The sequence below is a fragment of the Chroicocephalus ridibundus genome, chromosome 23, assembly GCF_963924245.1.
Source record: "Chroicocephalus ridibundus chromosome 23, bChrRid1.1, whole genome shotgun sequence".
Taxonomy (NCBI): domain Eukaryota; kingdom Metazoa; phylum Chordata; class Aves; order Charadriiformes; family Laridae; genus Chroicocephalus; species Chroicocephalus ridibundus.
Genome location: NC_086306.1, coordinates 4702269 through 4723488, shown reverse-complemented (window position 1 = coordinate 4723488; position 21220 = coordinate 4702269). Strand labels below are relative to the sequence as shown.

At 68.3% G+C, this 21220-nt stretch overlaps 2 protein-coding genes across 16 annotated transcripts; both read left to right on the top strand.

Annotated features, from left to right (window-relative positions):
• The first annotated feature begins 618 nt into the window (after window positions 1-618).
• On the top strand, window positions 619-13154 carry DMTN (dematin actin binding protein). Of its 4 annotated transcripts, XM_063358904.1 has the most exons (17): window positions 2413-2963; window positions 7147-7204; window positions 7521-7577; window positions 8095-8169; window positions 8348-8503; window positions 8647-8691; window positions 8815-8923; window positions 9122-9178; window positions 9264-9416; window positions 9507-9616; window positions 9719-9824; window positions 9920-9984; window positions 10093-10141; window positions 11030-11085; window positions 11304-11363; window positions 11450-11530; window positions 11647-13154. In XM_063358904.1, the coding sequence occupies exons 3-17, from the start codon at window positions 7560-7562 to the stop codon at window positions 11758-11760; spliced, it is 1254 nt and encodes a 417-aa protein (XP_063214974.1). In that variant the 5' UTR covers window positions 2413-2963; window positions 7147-7204; window positions 7521-7559; the 3' UTR covers window positions 11761-13154. The 4 variants fall into 4 exon arrangements, 3 of the variants coding, with proteins under 3 accessions (XP_063214977.1, XP_063214974.1, XP_063214976.1); XR_010074026.1 differs by lacking the exons at window positions 2413-2963; window positions 11030-11085 and adding an exon at window positions 619-734 and having other exon boundaries at window positions 10093-10166; window positions 11647-11785; XM_063358907.1 differs by lacking the exons at window positions 2413-2963; window positions 11030-11085 and adding an exon at window positions 619-734.
• Window positions 13068-20690, top strand: LOC134526727 (actin filament-associated protein 1-like 2). Of its 12 annotated transcripts, XM_063358899.1 has the most exons (17): window positions 13252-13468; window positions 16132-16260; window positions 16390-16455; window positions 16554-16630; window positions 16840-16930; window positions 17005-17222; window positions 17304-17483; window positions 17653-17736; window positions 17905-18019; window positions 18098-18315; window positions 18394-18524; window positions 18618-18738; window positions 18851-18959; window positions 19321-19470; window positions 19584-19744; window positions 19851-19964; window positions 20077-20320. In XM_063358899.1, the coding sequence occupies exons 1-17, from the start codon at window positions 13453-13455 to the stop codon at window positions 20101-20103; spliced, it is 2007 nt and encodes a 668-aa protein (XP_063214969.1). In that variant the 5' UTR covers window positions 13252-13452; the 3' UTR covers window positions 20104-20320. The 12 variants fall into 12 exon arrangements, 10 of the variants coding, with proteins under 10 accessions (XP_063214962.1, XP_063214967.1, XP_063214968.1 ...); XM_063358892.1 differs by adding an exon at window positions 13068-13136 and having other exon boundaries at window positions 13356-13468; window positions 17905-18524; window positions 20077-20321; XR_010074024.1 differs by adding an exon at window positions 20331-20690 and having other exon boundaries at window positions 13250-13468; window positions 17905-18524; window positions 20077-20217.
• Window positions 20691-21220: the final 530 nt, after the last annotated feature.

Sequence of the window (21220 nt, the reverse complement as noted above, 5' to 3'; positions counted from 1 at the left end):
GAGGATGCTGGGGGGCCTTGGGAATCTCAGATGCTGGGGGTAGTTAGGATCCTGGGGGGGCTGTGCAGGCAGCGAGGGCAGCTCCCCTGCAGCCATGTCCCCAGAGCAACCACCTCACTGCCGAGGTGACGGGTGCCAGCCCCCCGTCCTGCTGCCATCCCCCCATCCCGCTGCCATCCCCAGCCCCCTGTACCCCACAGGGTGCCAGTGCCGACAGGGAGCTCCCATGATCTGGACGGGGGCATTACTGGGGGGGACAGGTGCTGGTGTCCCCTGGGACATGGGTTGTATCCAGGCCAGCCCTCGCAGGGCTGCTGTCACCGGGCTCCTCCGGGGCAATGCTCCCTGCAAACCCAGCTGGGGGGCAATTTTGAGTCAGGTAAATGCCTCACAAAGGGGCTGCAGGAGGGGTCCTCGCCCCCATCCTGTAGGGCAGCAAGGCCGAAGGATGCTCTTGCACATCCTCCATGGCTCGGTGAAGCCGAAGGGTGCTCCTGCCCATCCCTCCGTGGCTCGGCGAGGCCAAAGGATGCTCCCGCACATCCTTCCGTGTGGCTCGGCGAGGCCGAAGGATGCTCCTGCACATCCTCCATCGCTGGGCTCCAGCGGGTTGCGGCGGGAGGCGGTCGCTGTAGCAACGTGCCGTGCGGCGCAGGGGAGGGGATGCTCGGCGCAGGCATGGCTCCCGGCGGACAGGCAGACCTGCCTGCGGCAGGCCATGGGCTTCCTTGAAGGTAGGGCCCTGCTACCCCTCTTTCCCCTCACCCCAGCCCCCCCTAGCAGCCCCCCTCCCGGTAGGAAACCAGCAGCTCCCTGTCATGGGCCTGGCTTTGAAGGGCATCGCCGGGATGGGGGACGACCCCGTGGGGCTGGGGGGCTCTGATGAGCGTGTCCGGGTTTGCCTTTCACGGGTGCGCACCAGGGTGCCCAACTGGTGCAGGATACGTGCCTTTCCAAACTCCTCCCTCCCTCCAGGCACCCCCGGGGTGCTGGGCTCATGGCACGGGGCGGGGGGGCGCTGAGCCCACGGCGGGTGTCACGGCCGGTTCAGGCGCCCGAGCGGCCCCGGGCGCAGGTGGCAGCTGCCGAGCAGCCGCTGCGGTCGTCTTCATGCTTGAGAAACTGGGTTAGCACGGGGTGGGGGGGGGGTAAGGCAGACAGAGCCTCGATTATTCATGCGTATGGCCCCGGGGGGGCGGCTGGAGGGGCTGGCGAACCCCCCGCCTTCAGTGTGGGGGTATGGTGGCATCTTGGGGTCGAGGCCGTGATGCTCTTGGTCCAACCAGCCGGGCTGGCCTGGGTACCAGAGGGCGTGTGTGTGCATCCCCCCAGATGTTCATCCCTGGGCGTGCATCCCCCAGATGTGCATCCCTGGGTGTGCAGCCCCCCCAGATGTGCATCCCTGGGCGTGCATCCCCCAGATGTGCATCCCTGGGTGTGCAGCCCCCCAGATGTGCATCCCTGGGCATGAATTCCCCCCAGATGTGCATCCCTGGACCTGCATCCCTGGGTGTGCATCCCCCAGAGGTGCATCCCTGGACCCGCATCCCCCTGGATGCATGTCCAGGGGGGTCCAGCGGCCCCCTGCTTGAGCCAGGAGGGAAACTGAGGCACCAAACAGCATGGAGCGTAGCGCTGGGGAGGGGACCCAGCAACGGAGCCGCTGTCGCCAGGCAGCTCTCTCCCACACAGAGCTGGGAATAGACACCGGCTCCCGGCGCTGCGACGCCGACGCAGCCCTGGCACCCCCGGAGGTGGGGGGGTGGGGGGGGGATCTGGCCGTGGCACCAGTCCTGTGCCCCGGCCACCTGGATCCTTGGCCAGGTCTGCGTGCCGAGGGGCTCCGGAGGGATGGGGTTGGCCACAACCTCCCTGCCCTGCCCCAGCCCAGCCCCACCGCCGAGCCCCGGGGGTTCTGGGGCTGGACCACGGATCCCCAGGAATTGGGGGGGGGTCGGAATGTGGGGGGCAGCAGCTCTCCCCGCTGCCAGGCTCCGGGCTCTCCCTGTCAGCGCGGAGGTCAGGGCTTGATTTTTAGCAGATTCCCAGGCCCTCGCTGAGCTCTCTTGGCCCCGCGGATGGAAATTCCTGCTGCGTTTCCACTCCCAGGGCAGGGAGGGGTGGGTGCCGCCCTCGGAGCACCCCTAAAACCCAGGCTGGGGTTCGGGCTGGACCGGGGTGGGTGCCGTCCTCACCCACAGCCCAGCCCACGCTCCGTGGGGTGCTCAGCCCCCCCGCTTACTCAGCTTCGTAGGGCTCGGGGGTGCCAAAACCCCACCCAGGGGTGCCAAAGCCCACCTTGGGGATGTTCTCCCCAGCCGCGTCCCCTCTTTGCAGCAGGGGCTGGAGCGAGGCGGGGCTGGGGGGGGGGGGTTGCATGTGCTGGGGACCCCCACCACCTTGCGGGCTGTTTCTGGGCGAGCGGGCGGTGTCTGTCGGTCAGGCTGGGTTTATTCCTGTTTTCCTCCCTCTTTGTGGCTGGGAAGCGGCGGGAGCGAGCGGCGGCCGTGGCAGGGGCGAATACTGCTTCGTCATGATGCCGGCTCATTCTCCTCTTGTTGGGAAAGGGACTGAGCCGGCGAGCAGAGGTGGGGAGAGGCGAGCGGCACCCACCCACCCACGCACCCACCCACGCACCCACCCACCCACGCACGCCCTCCCCGGCGCCCGGCAGCGGGTTATCGGTGCGGCGGGCGGCACAGCCGCGGTGCTGGGGCCGGGAGATAGCGGCTGGCCGGCTGGCTGGCTCGCTCGCCCGCCCGCACGCTCGCCCGCCCGCCCTCGCTTGGCTCGTCACGCTCTCGGATGCGCGCCGCAGCGCGCCGGCGGTGGCTCGGCCGCAGCCAGGCCAGCCGGCCCGCTAGCCAGCGGGGTCATTCGGTAGCCGGCCGAGCAGAGGAGGCCCTTGGTGTCCCCCCCGCCAGCTCGCCACGGCTGGAGGCATGCGGTGTCCCCATCCCTAGGTGAGTGGCCGTGCGCCGGGGCTTGGTGGGGAGGGAGGCGGCCGCCGGTGGGGGACCCATGGCCGGGTGGGGGGGGTCTGGAGGGGCCGGTTCGTCGGGGTCGGCATCGGCCGCCCTTTGCTTTCCCGTCGCCTTTCTGGTGCCGCCGCTCCCCCTCCCCTGGCTCAGCGTAGCCCCCTCTCCCCGGGGGGCTGGGGACAGCCCCACATCTTGTTCTCCGTCTTCTCCGGTGCCCCCTCCCCACGCCCGGCGCTGCAAAGCCAGCTGCCTTTGCCGGGGGGGGGGGGCCGGGGGGCCGCGGGGACAGGAAGGGCGGTGACCCGAGATGGGGACGCGGGGACACGGGCTCCATCGCCAGCGGGGTTACCCCTCCCCGGGCTCCCACCAGCATCCCCTCCCCGGCAGCACGGTGCTCTCAGCACCCCACTTCACCCCACAACCCCCCCCCCCCCCCCCGGGACCTTCCCCCCAGCGAGGCTCGGCCACTGCCAGCGGAGCAGGGACATCCCCTGTCCTCCTCCCCTGGGGACATTGCCATCCCACCGTGTGTGTCCCGAGGGAGGAGGCCAGAGCAGCCCGGCCATTCCCAGCCCCACTTGTGGAGCGAGATTGTGGGGTCTCAGCACCGTTGCTGGGGGAGGGGGGGCACGCCTATCCTGCTCCCCCCCCACCAGGCGGTGATCAGCTTTGATGCTCCCCATGTGCAGCGTGATGGGGCCGTGGGGGTCGGCGTCTCGCCGTGGGAATGGGATTTTGGAGACCGCCCAACTCCTCCTGGCCCCATCCAGCCCCATTGAGGGGTCAAACTCCCATCGCCCCACTGCCACGGACCACCGGGGGGCTACCTGGCGGGGGGGAAGTGGGGTGCGAAGCATGGCCCCCCAGCTCTTGACCATGGATGGAGCCATCTCCCGGGGGGCAAGGCGGCTGCTGGACGTGGGCGTGCGGGGCCGGTGGTCAGGCAGGGCTAAGCCCGTTCTCTCCTGGGAAGACCTGGGCCACCAGCTGCCACCTCATCCCCGGGGAGCCCCCGGCCGCATCCCACCGCCCGGTGTCCTCCCAGGCGGGTGCCTGGCTGTGCTGGCCCCATGCAGGGCATTGGGGCACCCAGGGACCCGCCACCCCGAGGTGTTGGATGCAGGGCATCCCGCGGGGCGATGGCCAGGGCCGGCAGAGCTGGGGGCTCCTCGGGGACCGGGAGCATCACCAGCCCCACGCCGGGACCCTCGGAGGGACGCGGCCTCCCCACACACCCCCAGCAGGTCCCTCCCGGCCCCTCCGCGTGCGGGATGAGCAGGCTAATCCCATTTTAATCCCAGATTACGTGCCACGTGAGCCGCTGCCCACAGCGGGCTGCAGCATGGCCATCGGGGCAGGGGGGCCGGGGATGGACACCCCCCCATCCAGGAGCTTTAGGGCGAGCTCCGCACACCCCCGGTCTACACTTGTAGGGGGGTTCCTGGGGGCCAGGAGAGCAGCGGGGTTGGCCCAGATCCCTCGGATGGGAGGAATGGAGAAACCGGGGGAGGTGGAAATGCCCCTTTCACCTCCATCCACTTCTGGATGGGGTGGGAGGATTGTTGTTATCTTCCCCCCCCCAGCCAGGGAAACTGAGGCACGGAGCAGCCCTGTGTCTGCGGGAGGGGAGCTGGGCAGGGTGCAGCCTCCACCCTCCCAGGGATGGAAAAATCCCGGGGGCCAGGCGCTGGCAGCTGGTGGCTTTTAAGGCCACCGAGGTGTCCCTCGGTGCAGGGTGCAATGGCACGGAAGCAATGGGCTGTCAATAGCCGAAGAGTCGCTCCCCTCTGCCGGGCGATGATGCTCTGGCCGGGAGGGAAAGGGCGAGAAACAGGACAAAGGAGGAACCGGACACCGGTGAGACGCGGGTTGGGGACCCACGTGCTCCCCGCCGTGATCGAGTTGCCGGTGGGGCCCCGGTGTGCGGCGGTGCCTCGGTTTCCCCCGATGAGGCGGGGAGGATGCTCAGAGCCTCTCCCAGGCCGTGTTTGTTTGGGGTTTGCGATGGGAGGAGGAGGAGGAGGAGGAGGAGGAGGCCGGGGCTGGGCTGGGAAGTACCGGACGCCGTTCCCAGGGCTGGCGGGAACCGTCTGTTCGGGGAACTTGTGACCCCGCCGTGTCCCCCCCGCCACCTCCATCGCTGGCCGGGAGCCGGGGCAGCTGCGGGAGCGGCAGGGTGCCCGTGGCCAGCAGGATGGCGAGGGCAAGGCAAGCAGCGAGGAGGAGAAGGGAGAGGGGAGGAAGGCTGGGGGTCTCTGCCCGCTCCCCACCTTCCCTGGGGGCGAGGGGGTTGGCGCAGCCTGGCCCCCCGCCCGGGTGCCGGGCGCTGATGGCTTTGGCGGCTGCGGAAAGTCAAATCCGGATTTCCTCGGGGTGGGGAGGAGGGAACTGGCCTCTTCCCGCTGCAGCGACAGCCCTCCCCACGGCCCCCCCCCCCCCACCCCCGGGATGTGCCGTGCAAGGATGGGGGGGGCCCAGCACCCCTCCAGCCTGGCAAAGCCCCGCCGGCACGTGGTCCGTCCGTCTGTCCATCTATCCCTCCCTCCCTCCATCGCGCTTCCTCATCCCGTACATCCCTGCCCAGCGCCTCCCTCTCCCCGCTCCCGCACGGTGGGTACCCGCAGCATCACCCCGGGAGGGGGGACACGGCGTTATTCCCCACCCCCACCCCTTCATGCTCCTGGCCAGGAAAATCCCAAACACACGCCGGGCCGGCCTTATCGCGACGAGCAAGGGAGCGTGCGGGGGACCTGCGAGGGAGATTGGAGGTTGCCATGGGGAGAGAGGCTGCCATCGGGGCGGTGGCTCTCTGCCTGCGCCAGATAAGGTGTCCCCGCATCCCCCGGCCGGGGGGGTGACCGCGTCCCAGGCTGGTTGTGCGGCCCCGGCACCCCTCTGGGCTCCGTCGCGGCATCTCTCCGCGTCCCCCGGCTCTGGCTTGTTTTCCTTCCCCGCTGGCATCCGCATCCACCCGTCCCCGCACCCACCCTCCCTCGGCCTCTGCCGCTTCCTCGCTGCCTCCTGCTCTTTGCCATCTCATCCATCTGCTCGCCGCCACCGCCGCCCCCACCCCCTGTCCCCCAGCCCACCCGTGCCACCCAGCGCCGTGGGGTGAGGAGGCGGTGGGGGGGGGGGGGGCAAAGGGGGGGGATTTGCCCTGGCTCTGCCCCTGGAAAGTGTGAGCTCATGGGTGTGCGGGGCGGCCGCTGCTCTCCCGGACAATGCCGCCTTGTACCGCGCTCGCTGCCGATCCGGGGGTGCCCGTCCCACCGGCAACCGCGTCCTGCAGACCCCCTGGGAGGTGCTGGGAATGGGTGTGAGTGGCTTGGGGCACCCCCACCCCCCCGGCCCCGCCGCCCAGCGCCCGAAGCGGGGGGTTATTTGTTTCTAGGTGGTCTCAAAGGAGGGATGAAGCTCAAGCCCGGAGGTGCCGAGCGTCCTCGGCAGAGCATCCTCGTCCCGGCTCGACCCTCGGAGGAGCGAGCCGAGGGCGGTACCTCATGCCGGGCTGGCGGATGCTCTGGGCTTTGTCACATCTGGGTCTTCTCCATCTCCGCATCCCACAGGGATGGGCTCTGCGCCTGTGCTGGGAGCTGTGGGGCTGGGGGGATAGTGGGGTTGGGGGTCCCCAGAGGCGGCGGCATCCCCCCAACCCTATATTCAAGCCGCCGGGAGCGGGGGGCTTCAAGGCTGGAGGGCTCCGCGCTGCCGTTGCTGTTGTTGCCTGGATGGCACGAGGTTTTTCCCAACGCCCTCCCCTCTGAAAGGAGAAGTTTTGAGGAGAATGGGGAATTTTCCCCTTTGTGTGGGGCATTGTGGGTTTAAAGCCCAGGGAGGGCTGAGGCCCCGGGGGGCTGCGGGGCAGGGGCTGAGCGCAGCAATGCCCGTCCCGTTGCCGCTGGAGCCTTCTCGAGGCCGCTCGGGGCCGGCGGACAAAGCGCTTCATTACCTCTGCTCCGCTTGCCAGCCCTCGTCAGCAGCCGCCGGGCAGCAGGGCCGGCAGCCGGCACGGGCAAGGGCGGGGGGGCACGCAGCAGGGCAGGGAGCTGCGGGCACCGGGCCGGGGGGGTGGACGACAGCACGGACAGCGGGAGGAGAAGGTTGAGCTCGTCACCCTCCGTGGTCACCCTCCGAGCCGCTGTCACCTCTCTCTTCTCCGTCGCAGAGGCAGCACCCGAGCCCCAGCCCGGCGTTAGCGCCCAGAGGGATGTGGAGCCACAGAGGTGAGGGGGGGTCCGGCATCACCCAGCGCCTCCTCCCTGCCCCAAGGCCACTGGGGGCCATTCGGCCCCCCCTGGGGATGGTGGCATCCCCTGGCAAGCCTGTCCTATTGCCAGCGCAGGAATATTTGCCGGTGGGGCCGTGCCAGCCTCATGCCACTTTGGGGTCTGGTGCGTGGGGGGCTACTGGGCTCAGCCCCACAGCAGGAGGGTGGTGGGGAGCTGGGGTCTGGCCAGCCCCCCCCGACCCCGGGACCAACCTTGGGGTGCTCCCTGCCCACCCTGGCAGTGCCCCGAAACCCCTGCTCTCCCCATGCAGGACCCTGTGACTGACACAGCCCCTCCAGCCCGCAGCTGAATGGAAAGACTGCAGAAGGTAAGGGGGGGGGGGGCTGTGGGGAGGGTGCTGGGGGGCCATGGGGAGGGTGCTGGGGGTGAGCAGGCAGCGGGGAGCCCTGCACCTAGGGAAGACACACAGGGGCTGGTGGCCAAGGGCAGGGGCTGGTGGCCAAGGACATCGGCAGAGTCACCCTGGGATGCTGCTAGCAGGGCCCTGCCTTCCTCCTCTTCCTCCTCCTCCTCCTCCTCCTCCTCCTCCCAGCCCAGCCTGGCAGCACCATCTAGTGGTAACGTGGCCCGGCCAAGCCACTGTCACCTCCCGGGTGTCCCCTGCCCTGAACCGCAGCGCTGGAGCGGAGGAAACCCCAGCGCCCATCCTCCAGAAATAAACCCCCCCGAGGACGTTTTGCCCCGGTGCACTGAGGTCCACGGGGCACAGGGGTGTCCCCGGCCCCCCCTGCCGCACCCCGGCGTCCTGACCACGACCCTGAGCCCCTTCCTGGGCTGCCCGTGCCGAGGACGAGCTTGGCTAAAATCTCCCCTTTTCCTTCCAGCAACCGCTGACCTCCCCTGGGAGCGTCTGTTCCTCCCGCGGGTCCAGCGTCCCAGGATCGCCCTCCAGCATCGTGGTAAGGAGCGTCCCGTGTCCCCCCGCCACATCCCCGCAGCCGTGGGGTCACCTCCCCAAACCCTCTCCACCAGCCCAGCAGGGCCACAGAGGATGCCAGCCGCGGGCAAGCCCTCCCCGTTCCCCAATATTCCCTTTCCGCACCCAAAACCGAAAGGTGTGTTTTTCTTTCCTTCCAGGCCAAAATGGACAACGAGGTTCTGGGCTACAAGGACCTGGCCGCCATCCCCAAGGACAAAGCGATCCTGGACATCGAGCGCCCGGATTTGATGATCTACGAACCCCATTTCACCTACTCGCTCATGGAGCACGTGGAGCTGCCCCGCAGCCGAGAGGTGAGGGGTGCCCCGGGGCCACCCCTGTCCCCTGGGACCAGTAGGGAGCGGGAACTCCCCCCCCCCCCCCCCCCCCCGGAGAGAGGGGTCCCACAGGGCAGATGTGGGGCTGCCAGAATAAATCACTTTTTGCCTTCTTGCAGCGCTCCCTGTCTCCCAAATCCATCTCTCCTCCTCCGTCTCCGGAGGTGAGTACCGGCACCGCTTGCCCCGGGGAGAAATGAAAAGGGGGGGCTCTGAGGAGGAGGGGGCGATGCCAAATTGGGGGGGTCTCGCTGCTCACCGGTCCCCCCCCCCTGCTTTGCCCGCAGGTTATCCGGGAGTGGCTGGAGAGCCGGACCCCCAGCAGTGCCCCACAGCCCCCCTCTCGCCAGGGGGGCAGCTCAGCCCGCAGCAGCGTGCAGCACTTCCACCGACCCGGTACGCTCCCCCCCGGCACCGCGATCCCCCCCGCCACCCTGAACCCCCCTATCCTCGGGACCCCCCCATCCCCGGGACCCCCTCCCCAGCACTGCCCGATCCCGAACCCCAGTGCGAACCCACCACGGGGTGGGCAATCACCTTCCCAGAGCCACGAGCTCCCTATTCCCGGCCCCCGACCCCTCTTTTCCCTTGCAGAGACGGACACGACGGAGCTCAACATATACAAGAAGCCTCCGATCTACAGGCAGAAAGGTGAGCTGGGGGGGGGTCTGTCCCACGGGATGGGGCACCCCCGGATGCTGCCTCACACCCCCCCCCCCAACCCCGTGCCCCACAGACCACCACCCCGGCGCCCACCACGGGAAGCATCTCATAGAGGACTTGATCATCGAATCCTCCAAGTTCCCGGCGGCGCAGCCCCCGGACCCCAACCAGCCCGCCAAGATCGAGACCGACTACTGGCCGTGCCCCCCGTCCCTGGCCGTCGTGGGTAGGTGGGGAACGGGGGCAGGTTTATCCCGTCTTGAGAGACCCCCCGGGGGTGATGTGGATGGATTTAACAGCCCCTCTTTTCCCCCAGAGACGGAGTGGAGGAGGCGGATGGCCTCCAAGAGAGGGGAGGAGGAGGAGGAGGACCTGACGGAGGAGATGAAGAACCTGCGGGAGCTCCAGAGGCAGGAGCTGAGCAAGGTGAGGGGCTGAGTGGGCCAGCGGGTGCCCTGCGAGGGGCTGGGGACGTGCTGACGCTGAACCCTCCCCCCGGCCCCCAACCCGCGTCCCTTCGTCCCCCAGGTCACCTCCAACCTCGGGAAGCTGATCCTGAAGGAGGAGATGGAGAAATCTCTCCCCATCCGGAGAAAAACCCGCTCGCTGCCGGACCGGACACCCTTCCACACATGTATGTGGGATGCTCTTCCCGCATCCCGTCCCTTCCCTTCCCCAGCCGGTGGCTCCGGCTGCCGGCACCTCTGACCGTCTCTTGTCCCCTTGTAGCCCTGCACATGGGGAGCTACAAGAGCTCCTCGCTGCCCGCCTCCGGCAGGAGCACCCTCACCCGGGTGAGTGGGTGGGTGGGCGGCTGCCCCCCCGCGCTGCCGGGGCCACACGGCCTCGGATGGGCCCTGGGGGTGGCACCGCTCTGATGCTGTCCCCTGTCCCCTTCGCAGCTGCAGTCGGCGGAGTTCAGCTCGGCGGGCAGCGAGAAGGGCAGCCCGGGTGAGCGTCAGCCCAAGGCGTGGGGGTGGGCGATGCGGGGGTGTCCTGGGGGTTGCAGGGGTGTCCTCGGTGATGTGGGGATGTCCCCAGGGATGGGGGTTGCAGGAGTGTCCTCAGGGTTGCAGGGATGTCCCCAGGGATGTGAGGATGTCCCCAGGGATGGGGGATGCAGGGGTGTCCTGGGGGTTGCAGGGGTGTCCTGGGGGATGTCCTGGGGGATGTGGGGATGTCCCCAGGGATGGTGAATGCGGGGGTGTCCAGAGGGATGTGGGGGTGTCCTGGGGGATGTGGAGATGTCCTGGGCCTGTGGGGATGTCCCCAGGGATGGGGGATGCAGGGGTGTCCTGGGGGATGCAGGGGTGTCCTGGGGATGTCTCCGGGGATGTGAGGATGTCCCCAGGGATGGGGGATGCGCTGGTGTCCAGGGGGATGCGGGGATGTCCCCAAGGATGGGGAATGCAGGTGTGTCCAGGGGGATGTGGTGGTGTCCAGGGGGATGTGGGGATGTCCCCAAGGATGGGGAATGCAGGTGTGTCCAGGGGGATGTGGTGGTGTCCAGGGGGATGTGGGGGTGTCCCCAGGGATGGGGTTTGCAGGGGTGTCCTGGAGGTTGTGGGGGTGTCCAGGGGGATGTGGGGATGTCCTGGGGATGTGAGGATGTCCCCAGGGGTGGGGGATGCTGGAGTGTCCCAGGCAATGCGGGGATGTCCTGGGGATGTCCCCAGGGATGGGGTATATCCCCAAGGATGGGGGGTGCCGGGGCAAGCCCGGGCTCAGCAGAGGGTGGAAAACCACCTCTTGGGGCCCATCATCACCCCAGGGAGGCTGGTGGGGGGACACAGGGAGGGGGGTCCCCGGGGCTGAGCCCTGCTCCTCTCTGTTTTCCAGGCCTACAGGTAAGCACCCGTCTGGCTGCCGGCGCGGAGACCCAGCGAGGGGGTGATGTACGCCGGGGCGGGGGGGGGGGGGGGGGGGGGGACGGAACAGACACTGGGGCCACCTCCATGATGGGTCCCAAAAGGGAATTGTTGGAGATGGGGAGGGTGGATGTGCCATGGAGCCCATCACCTTGGCTTCAGTTCGGGTGGGAGAGGGCAGCCCTTTGGGGAGGTGGGGGTCGCGACTGATGTCAGGCTTTATTCCCCCCCCAACCCCTGCCAAGAACGGCCAGCGCGGGCGCATGGACAGAGGGAATTCCCTGCCCAGCATGCTGGAGCAAAAGGTGAGCGGGGCTGGGGGCTTGGGGAGGGATGGGGGGGGGGGGGGGGCTATGGAGAGGGTCTCACAGCCTCCCCCCTCCCCTGGCAGATCTACCCCTACGAAATGCTGATGGTGACGAACCGGGGCCGCGTGAAGCTGCCGCCCGGCGTGGACAGGACCAGGCTGGAGGTAGGGGCTCAACCGGGGTCATGGAGCGGTGGGGAGGGGGGGGGGAAAAAGGGGGGGGGGGGACCCGGCACGCCATCACCGTCCTTCTCTCCCCCACCCCACTCCTTATCCCACAGCGGCACCTCTCCCCCGAGGATTTCCTGCGGGTCTTCGAGATGCCCCCCGAGGAGTTCGGCAAGCTGGCCCTCTGGAAGCGCAACGAGCTGAAGAAGAAAGCCTTCCTCTTCTGAGCCCCCAGCTCAGCCCGTGTCACGCCGTGTAACCGCTTTAGGGCTCTCAGCCGGTTTTTACTAGGATCCCCCCCGCCCCACCCCACCCTCCATCTTCCCCTCTCCCCCAGCCCCCCTGGCTCTGCCCCCCCAGTCCCAGCCTCGCTCCTCCTGCGGGAAAAGGGCTCCCATGGGGGGCTCGAACCTGCGGGGCGATGGGGCTGTCCCGGAGCAGGCACGGTTCAGCCTGGAGGGGAGATGTGGGGGGGGGGTCTCTGTGCTTTGTGCCCCCCCCTCTCCCCCCATCCAGGCACTGCCTGGCTCTGCTTTTGGCCGGCTGGGAGCGTGCCGGCTCCGGTGTGTGGGCGGCGGGGGCGGCTTCCCTCCTCCCGGGGGTGGGCTGCCTTCGGCCCCCGCACCCGGGGTGCCCCTCTGCCCCCCGCCCGGGGTATCCCTTTGCCCCCCCACGCCTTCACCCCGAGACTCGGGAAGAGCCTGGGGGGGCTGACTCACTGCCAGACCGATGTGCTCCTGGAAAAGCCAGGCCGGCATCCCGCCTTGCCCCCCTCTCCAGCCCCCCCATTTTAACATCTTCCCCCCCGCCTCGGTCCCTCCTGTGCCAGCTGCTGCAGCGAGGACCCTAAGGGACCCTAAGGGACACGTACACTGCCAAAACCTGCCCGGCACCGGGCTGGCGGAGGGCAGGGCTGGGGATGCCGGCGAGGTGGGGCACGGCGGGGTGGGTGGCAGAAGTGTGTGGGGGGGTCCCACCGGGACCCCAGGGCAGCTCCCGCTGCATTTCTAACAGCGGATGCACCTGCAGCGTGGGGGCGGGAGGGGGGGGATGCACTGGGGGGATGCAGCGGGGCAATGGGGCGATGAATTGGGAGGATGCAGTGGGGCAGAAAGGGGCAGGGCACATGGCTCGGTGGGCACCGGGGTCGCTGGGGGTCTGGGCAGCGCTGCCTGCCCCCCCGCCTCCTCCCCATGGCTGCGCAGGCAGGGCTCGGCACTGGGCAGCACCTTCCCTCCTCACACCTCTCCCCGTCCCCTCTTCGGGCACACGTTTTGGGCAGGACCCCTCTGCCCCCGCACCCCCGGCCCACACACCCCACACCCCCCACCCCCCCCCCACGCTCCCCGGTTTCTGTTTTCCAGCCACTTTCCAGCCGCTAGACCTTGTTGGGATGTAAAGAATGTAATTTATCGGGAAATCACTGGCCCATACTTGCCTTTCACTGCTACTCTACAAACGACATATCTATAAATATATATATAAATATGGGTTGTTTTCTGACTGGACTGCAGTGATTCACTTTCTCTGTTTCGTTAGAGTTTATTTTATTTGCTAGTGTCGGAGAATCCGCGTGAGAGTGATTTTTTGCTTACAATTAAAGGTGAAATGGCTTTATCCAGCCCGGGCTCCGCTGCTTTTGCTTTTCCCCGCCTCTCCCCCCGCCCCCCCCCCCCCGCCCCAAACCTTCCCCCTCCCCCCCCCCCCCCACGGCCCCACATCCCTGCAGATGGCGATGGTGCTCCGAGGAGGATGCGGAGCCCTTCCCCGCCTCCCCCCATCGCTCCCCCCGCCCCGACCGGGCTGTGCTGGGGGCCCACAGGGCGTGTGCGAGCCCAGCTGGGCCAGCGTTTGCCCCGGTCCCGATTGCCGTCCCGGTCCCGGTCCCGATCCCGCCGCGATGTGAACGCTCCCGCACCATGTCCCGGCAGAGAGGTACGGGGGTAAGGCGGGGTGGGGGGGGGGTGGATAAAGGGGTCCAAGGCTGCGGGGGGTTGGTAAAAGAAGGGGGGGGCAGAGGGTGTGCGTGGGGTGGAGCAGGGCGTGGGGGTGCTCACGGGGGTGCGGGGCAAAAGGGGTGTGGGAGGGAAAACCGGGGGGTGGGTGGGAGTGTGCAAATGGGGGAAAGCGGGGGGTCTGGGGCGGTGGGGTGGGTGCCGGGGAGGGAATGGGTGCAAGGGACAAGGCGTGGGTGTCGGGGTTCAAGGGGGGGGGTCAGAGCAGGGATGGGGAGGCTGGTTGCCTCCAACGCAATGGGGTGCCACAGCAGGGTGTGGGATGCCGGGGGGTTCTGCCACGGGGCAATTTGGGGGTGCAGAGGGCACGGGGGGAGCGCCTCCACCCTGCAGCCGTGGCCCGGAGCCCCCCCCCCGCAGTTACGGGTCACGCTGCGGCCAGCAGCAGCTCCGGGCTCGGGGAGGCCTCCAGCCTCCTCTGAGTCATCCCGCGCTGGGCGAGAGCCGCCCCGAGCGCTGGAGGGGGGGCCCTGGGGTGCCCCCGCGCCGCTGCACCCCACGGGGGGAGCGGGGCTGAGCCCGGGCACCTCTCGCCCCTCGTTGCACAGGAGTAAAACTCACTCGGCCACGGGGTAGAGGTGCCAGCCCCGAATCCCCTGCGTCCTGGCATCACCCAGGGATTACGCTCTCCCGTGGCATCCCTTGGGCAGCCCTCTCCTTCCTCCTCCTCCTCCTCCTCCTCCGAGGATGCCATGGGGCTGGGCCATATCCCGTGGGAGCAGGGCGCTTTGCTGGGTGTTTGGGGGGTGTTTTCCTCCCGCCCTGGAGACGGAGGCAGCTGTTTTTCGTCTGGGCTGCCTTCCCTTGGCCCCGGCAGCAGGCAGCTGGCACGGCTCCGTGGGTGAGGGCAGCTCCTGCCTGCTCCGCACCGGGCTGCGGGCACCCCTGGGCACCCCCCCGCACACGGCTTCCCTGCCCCACCGCGGGCATCGGGGCCGGCCAGGGGGAGCGCGGGGGTGGGGGGACACAGGGAGGCCTTGGGGGGGGGTGTGAGTGGACGGAGATGTCATTGCAGAGGAATTTGGCCTGGGCGGAGGAGAGGAGAAAGGGAGGGAGAGGAAGAGCCAGGCGCACCGGGCACGAGGGTGACAGTCCCCGTGTCCCCCCCACACTTGTCCTCTGCCCTCAGGTCCCTTTGGCCAGCCCCTGCCCCAGCCCCCCGGCCAGCCCCCCGCTAGGGAGTTAGTTCCCCCCCTTCCCTTCCCCAGTTTCCAGGGAAATCCAGATGTTTGGGCCCAGCTCCGGCATTGCTCAGCCTCGCTGCCCTGCCAGATGTTTCCTCTCCCCCCGGGGCAGGGGTGTGTGCTCCCCATCCGGGGACACCGCGGAGGGGGGACAATGCTCCCCCCGTGCCAGCACTACCACAGGGGCTTCTCCCGCGTGCCCTGTAACACATGTGGGACCAGGGGCTCCTTCCCCCTGCCTGCCCCCGCCTCCCCTCGGGGGCTGCCACTGTTTTTGGAGGTGCATTGCACCCCCGCCAGCCCGGAGCCGTGTGGGATGCAGGGACGTGACAGGGCATGGGGACGCCATGGTCACCTGGGGCGTTGCGGGGTGTCACCGGGGCAGCATCCCAGCCGGCCGTGACTTCGCTGGGGTTATCCCTCTTCCAGTCGGGAAGTGGCAGGGGGATGGCAAAGCAGGAGGCTGGGGGTGGCTTTGGGGGAGCCGGCGAGGCCGGGCCCCCCCGTGCCTGGAGGGCGGTGGGTTTCAATGGTGCATCTGCAGCGTTTTATCCCAGCTGGGAGCAGGGAGTGGAGCAGCTGGAGCAGAGCGATGCAAACCACTTCCAGCTGCGCAGCAGGAAGGGAAGGAGCTGAGGGGAGGCAGACAGTGACCCTGGGGGGGCCCAGGGGTATCCTGCAGTGACAGCTGGACATGCCCAGGGCGAGAGGGCTCTGCAGGAGCAGGACGAGGGGCTGGGGGTCTGCACGGTCCCGCTCTGTCCTCCAGCACAGGGAATGCCTGCACGGACCCAGAGCTGATGGGGCTCCCACCGTTTGGGGCTGGAAGGACCCTCTCCCCACATCCATGGCCCTCCGGGGGGGGCGGTGGGACGGAGGCAGGGCTCTCCCATCCCACTGCGCAGGCTGGAGTCCCCGGCCGGGACGAGGAGGCACAAAGCAGCTCCTTGTCCCTCTCCTTCCCAGCACGGCAGGGTCGGGATCCCCGGCTGGTGCTGAGCCCTGACTCGGCTCCCTGCCCTCGGGTGAATGCTCAGCATTTCCAGCGTGCCCAGAGCAGCCTTCATCAGCTGCTCCCATGTGCCATGCCTCCTCCTCCTCCTCCTCCTCCACAGTGCGTTGGGCTGCCCGGTGCGGCCCCCGGCCACGGCTCCCCTCGCCCAGCCGGGAACAAACCCGCTCTGTGAGCACACACAGAGGAGCCTTCAGCGGCGCGGGTCCCCGTTCCCCCCTCCTCATCCTCCCCCGTCCCCCCGGGCCCGTCAATAGCGGGATTGTGCAGAGCCGGGGCAGGTGCCGGGGCACGTAACCCCCACCTCTTTTTGCCTGGCATCGGAGAGCCCCCGCCAGCCCCCTCCTCCTCCGGCGGGGTGTGATGGTGTGTCCCCGTCCCCTGCAGACCTGGACAAGCTGCTGTCGGACCTGCGGTCCTTCCTGCTCATCCTGGACCGGGAAAGCCTCAGCGCCGCAGCTCGGGCCAAGAAGAAGTCGGTGGCCGATCTCCTCTCCCGGCTGCAGAGCCCCTCGTGTGAGCGCGGGTCTGCGGGTGGGGGGGGGACGGGACACACATGTAGGGTGACCACCCCCTCAATTAGCGCCCGGTGGGCAGCAGGGAAGGGGCCGGGAGCGGGGCTGTGACCGGGCGCTCCCCCCGCAGCAGAGGATGCAGAGTACATGATCATGCGCTGCCTCTCGCCTTCCCCGGGGATCCCGCCGGCACGGGGTGAGTCTCACGCTCTGACCCCCACCCCATCTCCGCCGGGGGTGCCCGGGCTCCTGGCCGAGCCGCCGCACCGCTGCCACTCCTGCTTTTCCCCCCAGGAACCAGGACGGTCGCTGCGATGGGAGGGAAAGTCGGCGAGTGCCACCCGTCCAGCACCCCGAGCCCGCACGGAGGGGTACGGGGGGGCAGCGAGGGGTGGGGGTCTGTGGGGGGGGTCAGGCTGGGATATGGGATGGGAGAGGAGGAGCCGGCAGCCATCCCTGCGCTGCAACCTCGCTCAAAGTGGGGTCCAGGCGGGCTGGGACCCGCCAGCCTGTCCCTCGGGGACCCTGCGAGGTTCACCCCGGGGGGGCAGCACCTTCGGAGCACCCCTTCTCTCCCCAGAGCAAGGCGATGGGCATCTCGCCGTCCCCACCAGCCGACGACTCCTATGAAGATGCCGAACCCCTCGGCTCCGGCAGATGCGCCAGCTCCGGTGAGCCTCCCCCCCGCCACATCCCCCCCAGCACCCGAACGCACCCCGCACCCTGACGCCGTCCCGGCTCTCAGGCGGTGCCGACACTGACAGCAGCCACTACGAGTCGTACGGGGAGGATGAGGACGGCGTGACGGACCGTGCCCATTACCTGCGGCGACCCCCGGCCCCCGGCCCCGACGCCGAGCCCCCCGGTCGCCCCGAAGCCCAGCTCTGCGGCTTCCTCTGGAGGAAGCGCTGGCTGGGACAGTGGGCGAAGCAGCTCTTCATCGTCCGGGAGCACACGCTGCTGGTGAGAGCGGCCGCAGGAGGATGGAGGAAGGGGTCGGGAGAGGGTTCCCCGAGCTCTGCCCACCCCGTTGTTCCTCCCCAGTGCTTCAGGTGTGCCGCCGACCCGCAGCCCGTGCTGGAGCTGGACCTGCGGGGCTGCCGCGTCGCCTGCAAAGCCAAGCGTGGCAAGAAGATGCCGCACACCCTGAAGGTGACGGGGACGGCGGGCGAGGTGCTGGTCATCGGCTTCCAGAGCCGGCAGCAGGCTGAGGACTGGAGGAAGGTTTGGAGGTGTTGCAGCCTGGCAGAGCTCTGCGTGGGCAGGAGGGAGGGTGGGCAGGGAGAAAGGGGGTGCTCCCGAGGTGGCCCCAGCTCTTCTCCCATCCCGGAGGTGCCTGGAGCCCCGTTAGATGGAGGAGTGGGCCTGCAGCATTCCCCCTCTCCCTTGGCAGGTGATCGAAGAGGTCAGCAGCGATGCCCCGAGCGGGCTGGCAGCCATCAGCGTCCCAGCGTCGCCCTCCTCGAGGCTCGGCAGGGTGAGCCGCTTGTCCTCCCCCCGGGAAACCCAGGCCATGGGAAAGGGGCTGCCGAGGGTACACCCCAATTCCCTGTCCTGCGGTCCCCATTGGGTGATGCTGGGGAGGGTTGCATTGCCATGGGGTGGGGGGTAAGGCTGCGGGGGGCCTAAAACCTGCAGGGGACAGGGCTCTCTTGCTCTCCATTCTCAGGCTGCCCAGCTTGGCGAGGAAGAGGAGAAGGAGGATTGCTCCCGGCGGAGCCCTGCCCGCAGCCCACGGCCCGGAGAGGATGCTAAAGGAGGTGCGGTGCGTGGTGACGGGGCGAGGGGGTGTCCCCGCAACCCCCTGCCGCTGCTGACGGCGGGGGGTGGACCCGCAGGTTTCCTGGCGGTGCGGCTGCGTGGGCGCTGGCAGCGGCTGTGGTGCGCGGTGCGGCAGGGAGCCCTGCGCATGTTCCCCGAGCCCGGCGGCGCCCAGCGCCCCGTCTGCGCCCTGCGGCTGGAGGGCTGCGAGGTCTCCCCGGGGGCGGCCGCCGGCTCCCCCCAGCACCTCCGTATCCGCATCGCCCAGCGGGGACGGGAGCTCGCCCTGCTGCAGGTGAGCAACCGCCGCGGCACCCCCGCGTCCCTCGCTGGGGGGGGACCCGCTGATCCCGGACCCCCTGCCCCATGCCAGGCCCGTTCAGACGAGGAGAGGGAAGCTTGGCTGAAGACCCTGCGGGCCAGGGGAGGAGAGGAGCCGGCCGGTGACACCCCCCACACCGAGACCCCCAGGCTGGGCGATGGCAGCAGCTGCCCTGCTGCGGGGTAAGGAGATGTTGGCCGGGGCACGGCCGGCCCCAGCCCTCCCACTCCTCTGTGGGACCATGGGCAGCAATGGGACCCCCCTCCTGCTTGCAGGGGGCTGCTGCTTCGCCGTGTCCCGACCCCCAACGCCTACATGGACGACCCCTTTGGGCAGCTCCCGCCAGCCGAGGCCCCCAAGCACCTCTACTCCAACGTGGAGCGGCTGCAGCAGCTGGTAACACCTCCGCTGATGCACTTTTCCCCCCCACCATGCGAGCCCCAGGGCAAGAGGGATGGCATCCCACCATCCACTTGCCCATGGGCTTCCCCTGGGCTTCCTTCCGCAGCAGCAGAGCTTGGACCGAGTGGTGCAAGGGCAGCGCAAGAGACCCGTATCTGCGCTGCCCACCGGTGCCTGCAGCATCTCCCCGGGCAGCGCCCTGCCCTCGCGGGCAGGTGAGCAGGGTCTGGATGCTCCACCCGGGGGGGTCAGCAGGGTCCCCCCGTGCACCCCAGCCCCATGTGCTGGGATGGAGTTTACGGTGCCCATGAGCACGGTGTTGTGCCGTGATTCCTCTGCCCTCCCTTCCTCCCGAGCATCCTTCCTCTGCCTTCGTTCCCCAGCATCCTTCCCCTGCCCTTCTTCCCCAGCACCCTTCTTCCCCAGCATCCTTCCTCTGCCCTTCCTTCCCAACATCCTTCCTCCCCAGCATCCTTCTGCTCTTTCTCCCCAGCATCCTTCCTCCCCAGCATCCTTTTACCCTTCCTCCCCAGCATCCTTCCTCCCCAGCATTCTTTCTCCTCCCTTCTTCCCCAGCATCAGCGGCAGCTCTCCGAGGCAGGGCTGCCAGCCCACAGCAGACGAAGATGAGCCCTGAGCTCCAGAACAGGGATCTCTCACGATCCCAGCGCACCCTGACACTGCCGGAGAGGAAAGGGGCTCGGGACGGGCTGGATATCCTCATCGGTAGGACAGCAGAGGGGTTCTGTCCCTGTGCCGGGGGGTGCCTGGCCCTTGCCCGAGCAGCCGGCGGGGTCGAGGGGTGCCCGGGCTTGGCAGTGCCCCTGCTGTCCTTGCAGGGAAGAGAGCCTTCCCCAAGCTGGAGGAGAAGGTGGGGCAGCTGGAGAGGGCCTGCCGCGTGAAGGGCAGGCTGAAAGCCGGCTCTGAGATGAACCTACTGGCCATCGGCAAGTCGCTCAAGGGCCACATCGCCGCCACCGCCAGCTCGGCTGGCTCCGAGGTGGGGACGGGCATCGGGGACAGGCACCGGGGATGGGCACGGGCTGCAGGGGGTGCGAAGGGTTCGGGAGGGCAGGCGTCACCCTCTCTCTGCTCCGTTTTTCCAGCAAGGCTCGTTCCTCACGCCGCTGTTAAAGCGCACCGCGTCGGCGAAGAGCGCCCTGAAGCCATCTCCTTCCCCGGTCATCATCGAGAAGGGACAAGTGCTGCAAAAAAGAAAGGTACCGTCCGGGAGCTGCGTGGGGTGGGCAGGGGGAAGGTGACCCCGTGTCCCCCGACATGACCCTGGGACACCAAGCGGGGGGTGACCAACCGTCTCGCCACCTCTTCCAGGAGTGGGAGATGAAATCTGCAATGTGACCAGCCCTGCAGCGGTCCCCGGGGCGGCAGCTCTCGCCCCCAGGACGTACCTACCGGACCGGGCATCTCCTGTCGGAACGTAGGGCTGCGCGTGGATCGTGCAGGACCAGCCCGGTATTTGTTAACCATCAGTATCAACGCTACAACTACGCACATCTATTTTTATATATATATATATATATATGTATGTATATATACATATAAACTCTCCATCTGTGGGTTTCCAGTTTCTCTGCTGCGAGGCTGGAGGGGGGCGAGCCCCTTCGTTGGCTCGCTGCCTTCTCGCCCCCCCCCCCCCCCAAGCACCTTGGTTTTGGGGCAGATTTCCCAGTTGCAACCTCGTGAGCCACCAACTCCTGTCCCCGACGAGGGTCCGGTCGAGACCAGCAGCGCTCCCCTCGGGGACACCCCGGGTGTAGATGTACCCCGAACCTGCACCTGGGGGGGACACGCAGTTTTTGGGGGGGGGCAGGCTGCTTGGGGCACCTAAATCGCACCTTCCCTGGAGTCGGCAGGACCCGGGCTGGGCCCTGGGCTGCTTTCCAGCAGCTGTGTTCGTCATGGCTTGGGTTTAATTGTAGAAACTTTTTTTTTTCTTTTTTTAAGGATTAAAAAAAAAAAAAATTTAAAAAAAAAAGAAATGATAAAAATTTGGCTTCTACCGGGTTGTGCCGTGGGAAGAGGTGAGCCGGGGTGGGAGGAGATGGAGGGGGGGGCTGTCCCCATCCTGGTGCCTGGTGGGCAAAAGGGGTGTCCCCTCCCAATTCGAGGTGTGCGTGGGGGGATATCGCTGTCCCAGTTCGAGGTGTGATGGGGGGGTTGTCCCCATCCCAGGGCGAGGTATGGACTGGGGGGGGGGGCTGTCCTCATCCCAGTTCGAGGTGTGATGGGGGGCTATCCCTGTCCTAGTGAGAGGTGTGGATGGGGGGGGTTGTCCCCCTCCCGGTGTGAGGTGTGATGGGGGGGCTGTCCCTATCTCAGTGCGAGGTGTGATGGGGGGGTTGTCCCCATCTCAGTGCGAGGTGTGATGGCGGGGTTGTCCCCATCCCAGTGCGAGGTGTGGATGGGGGGGTTGTCCCCATCTCAGTGCGAGGTGTGATGGGGGGGTTGTCCCCAT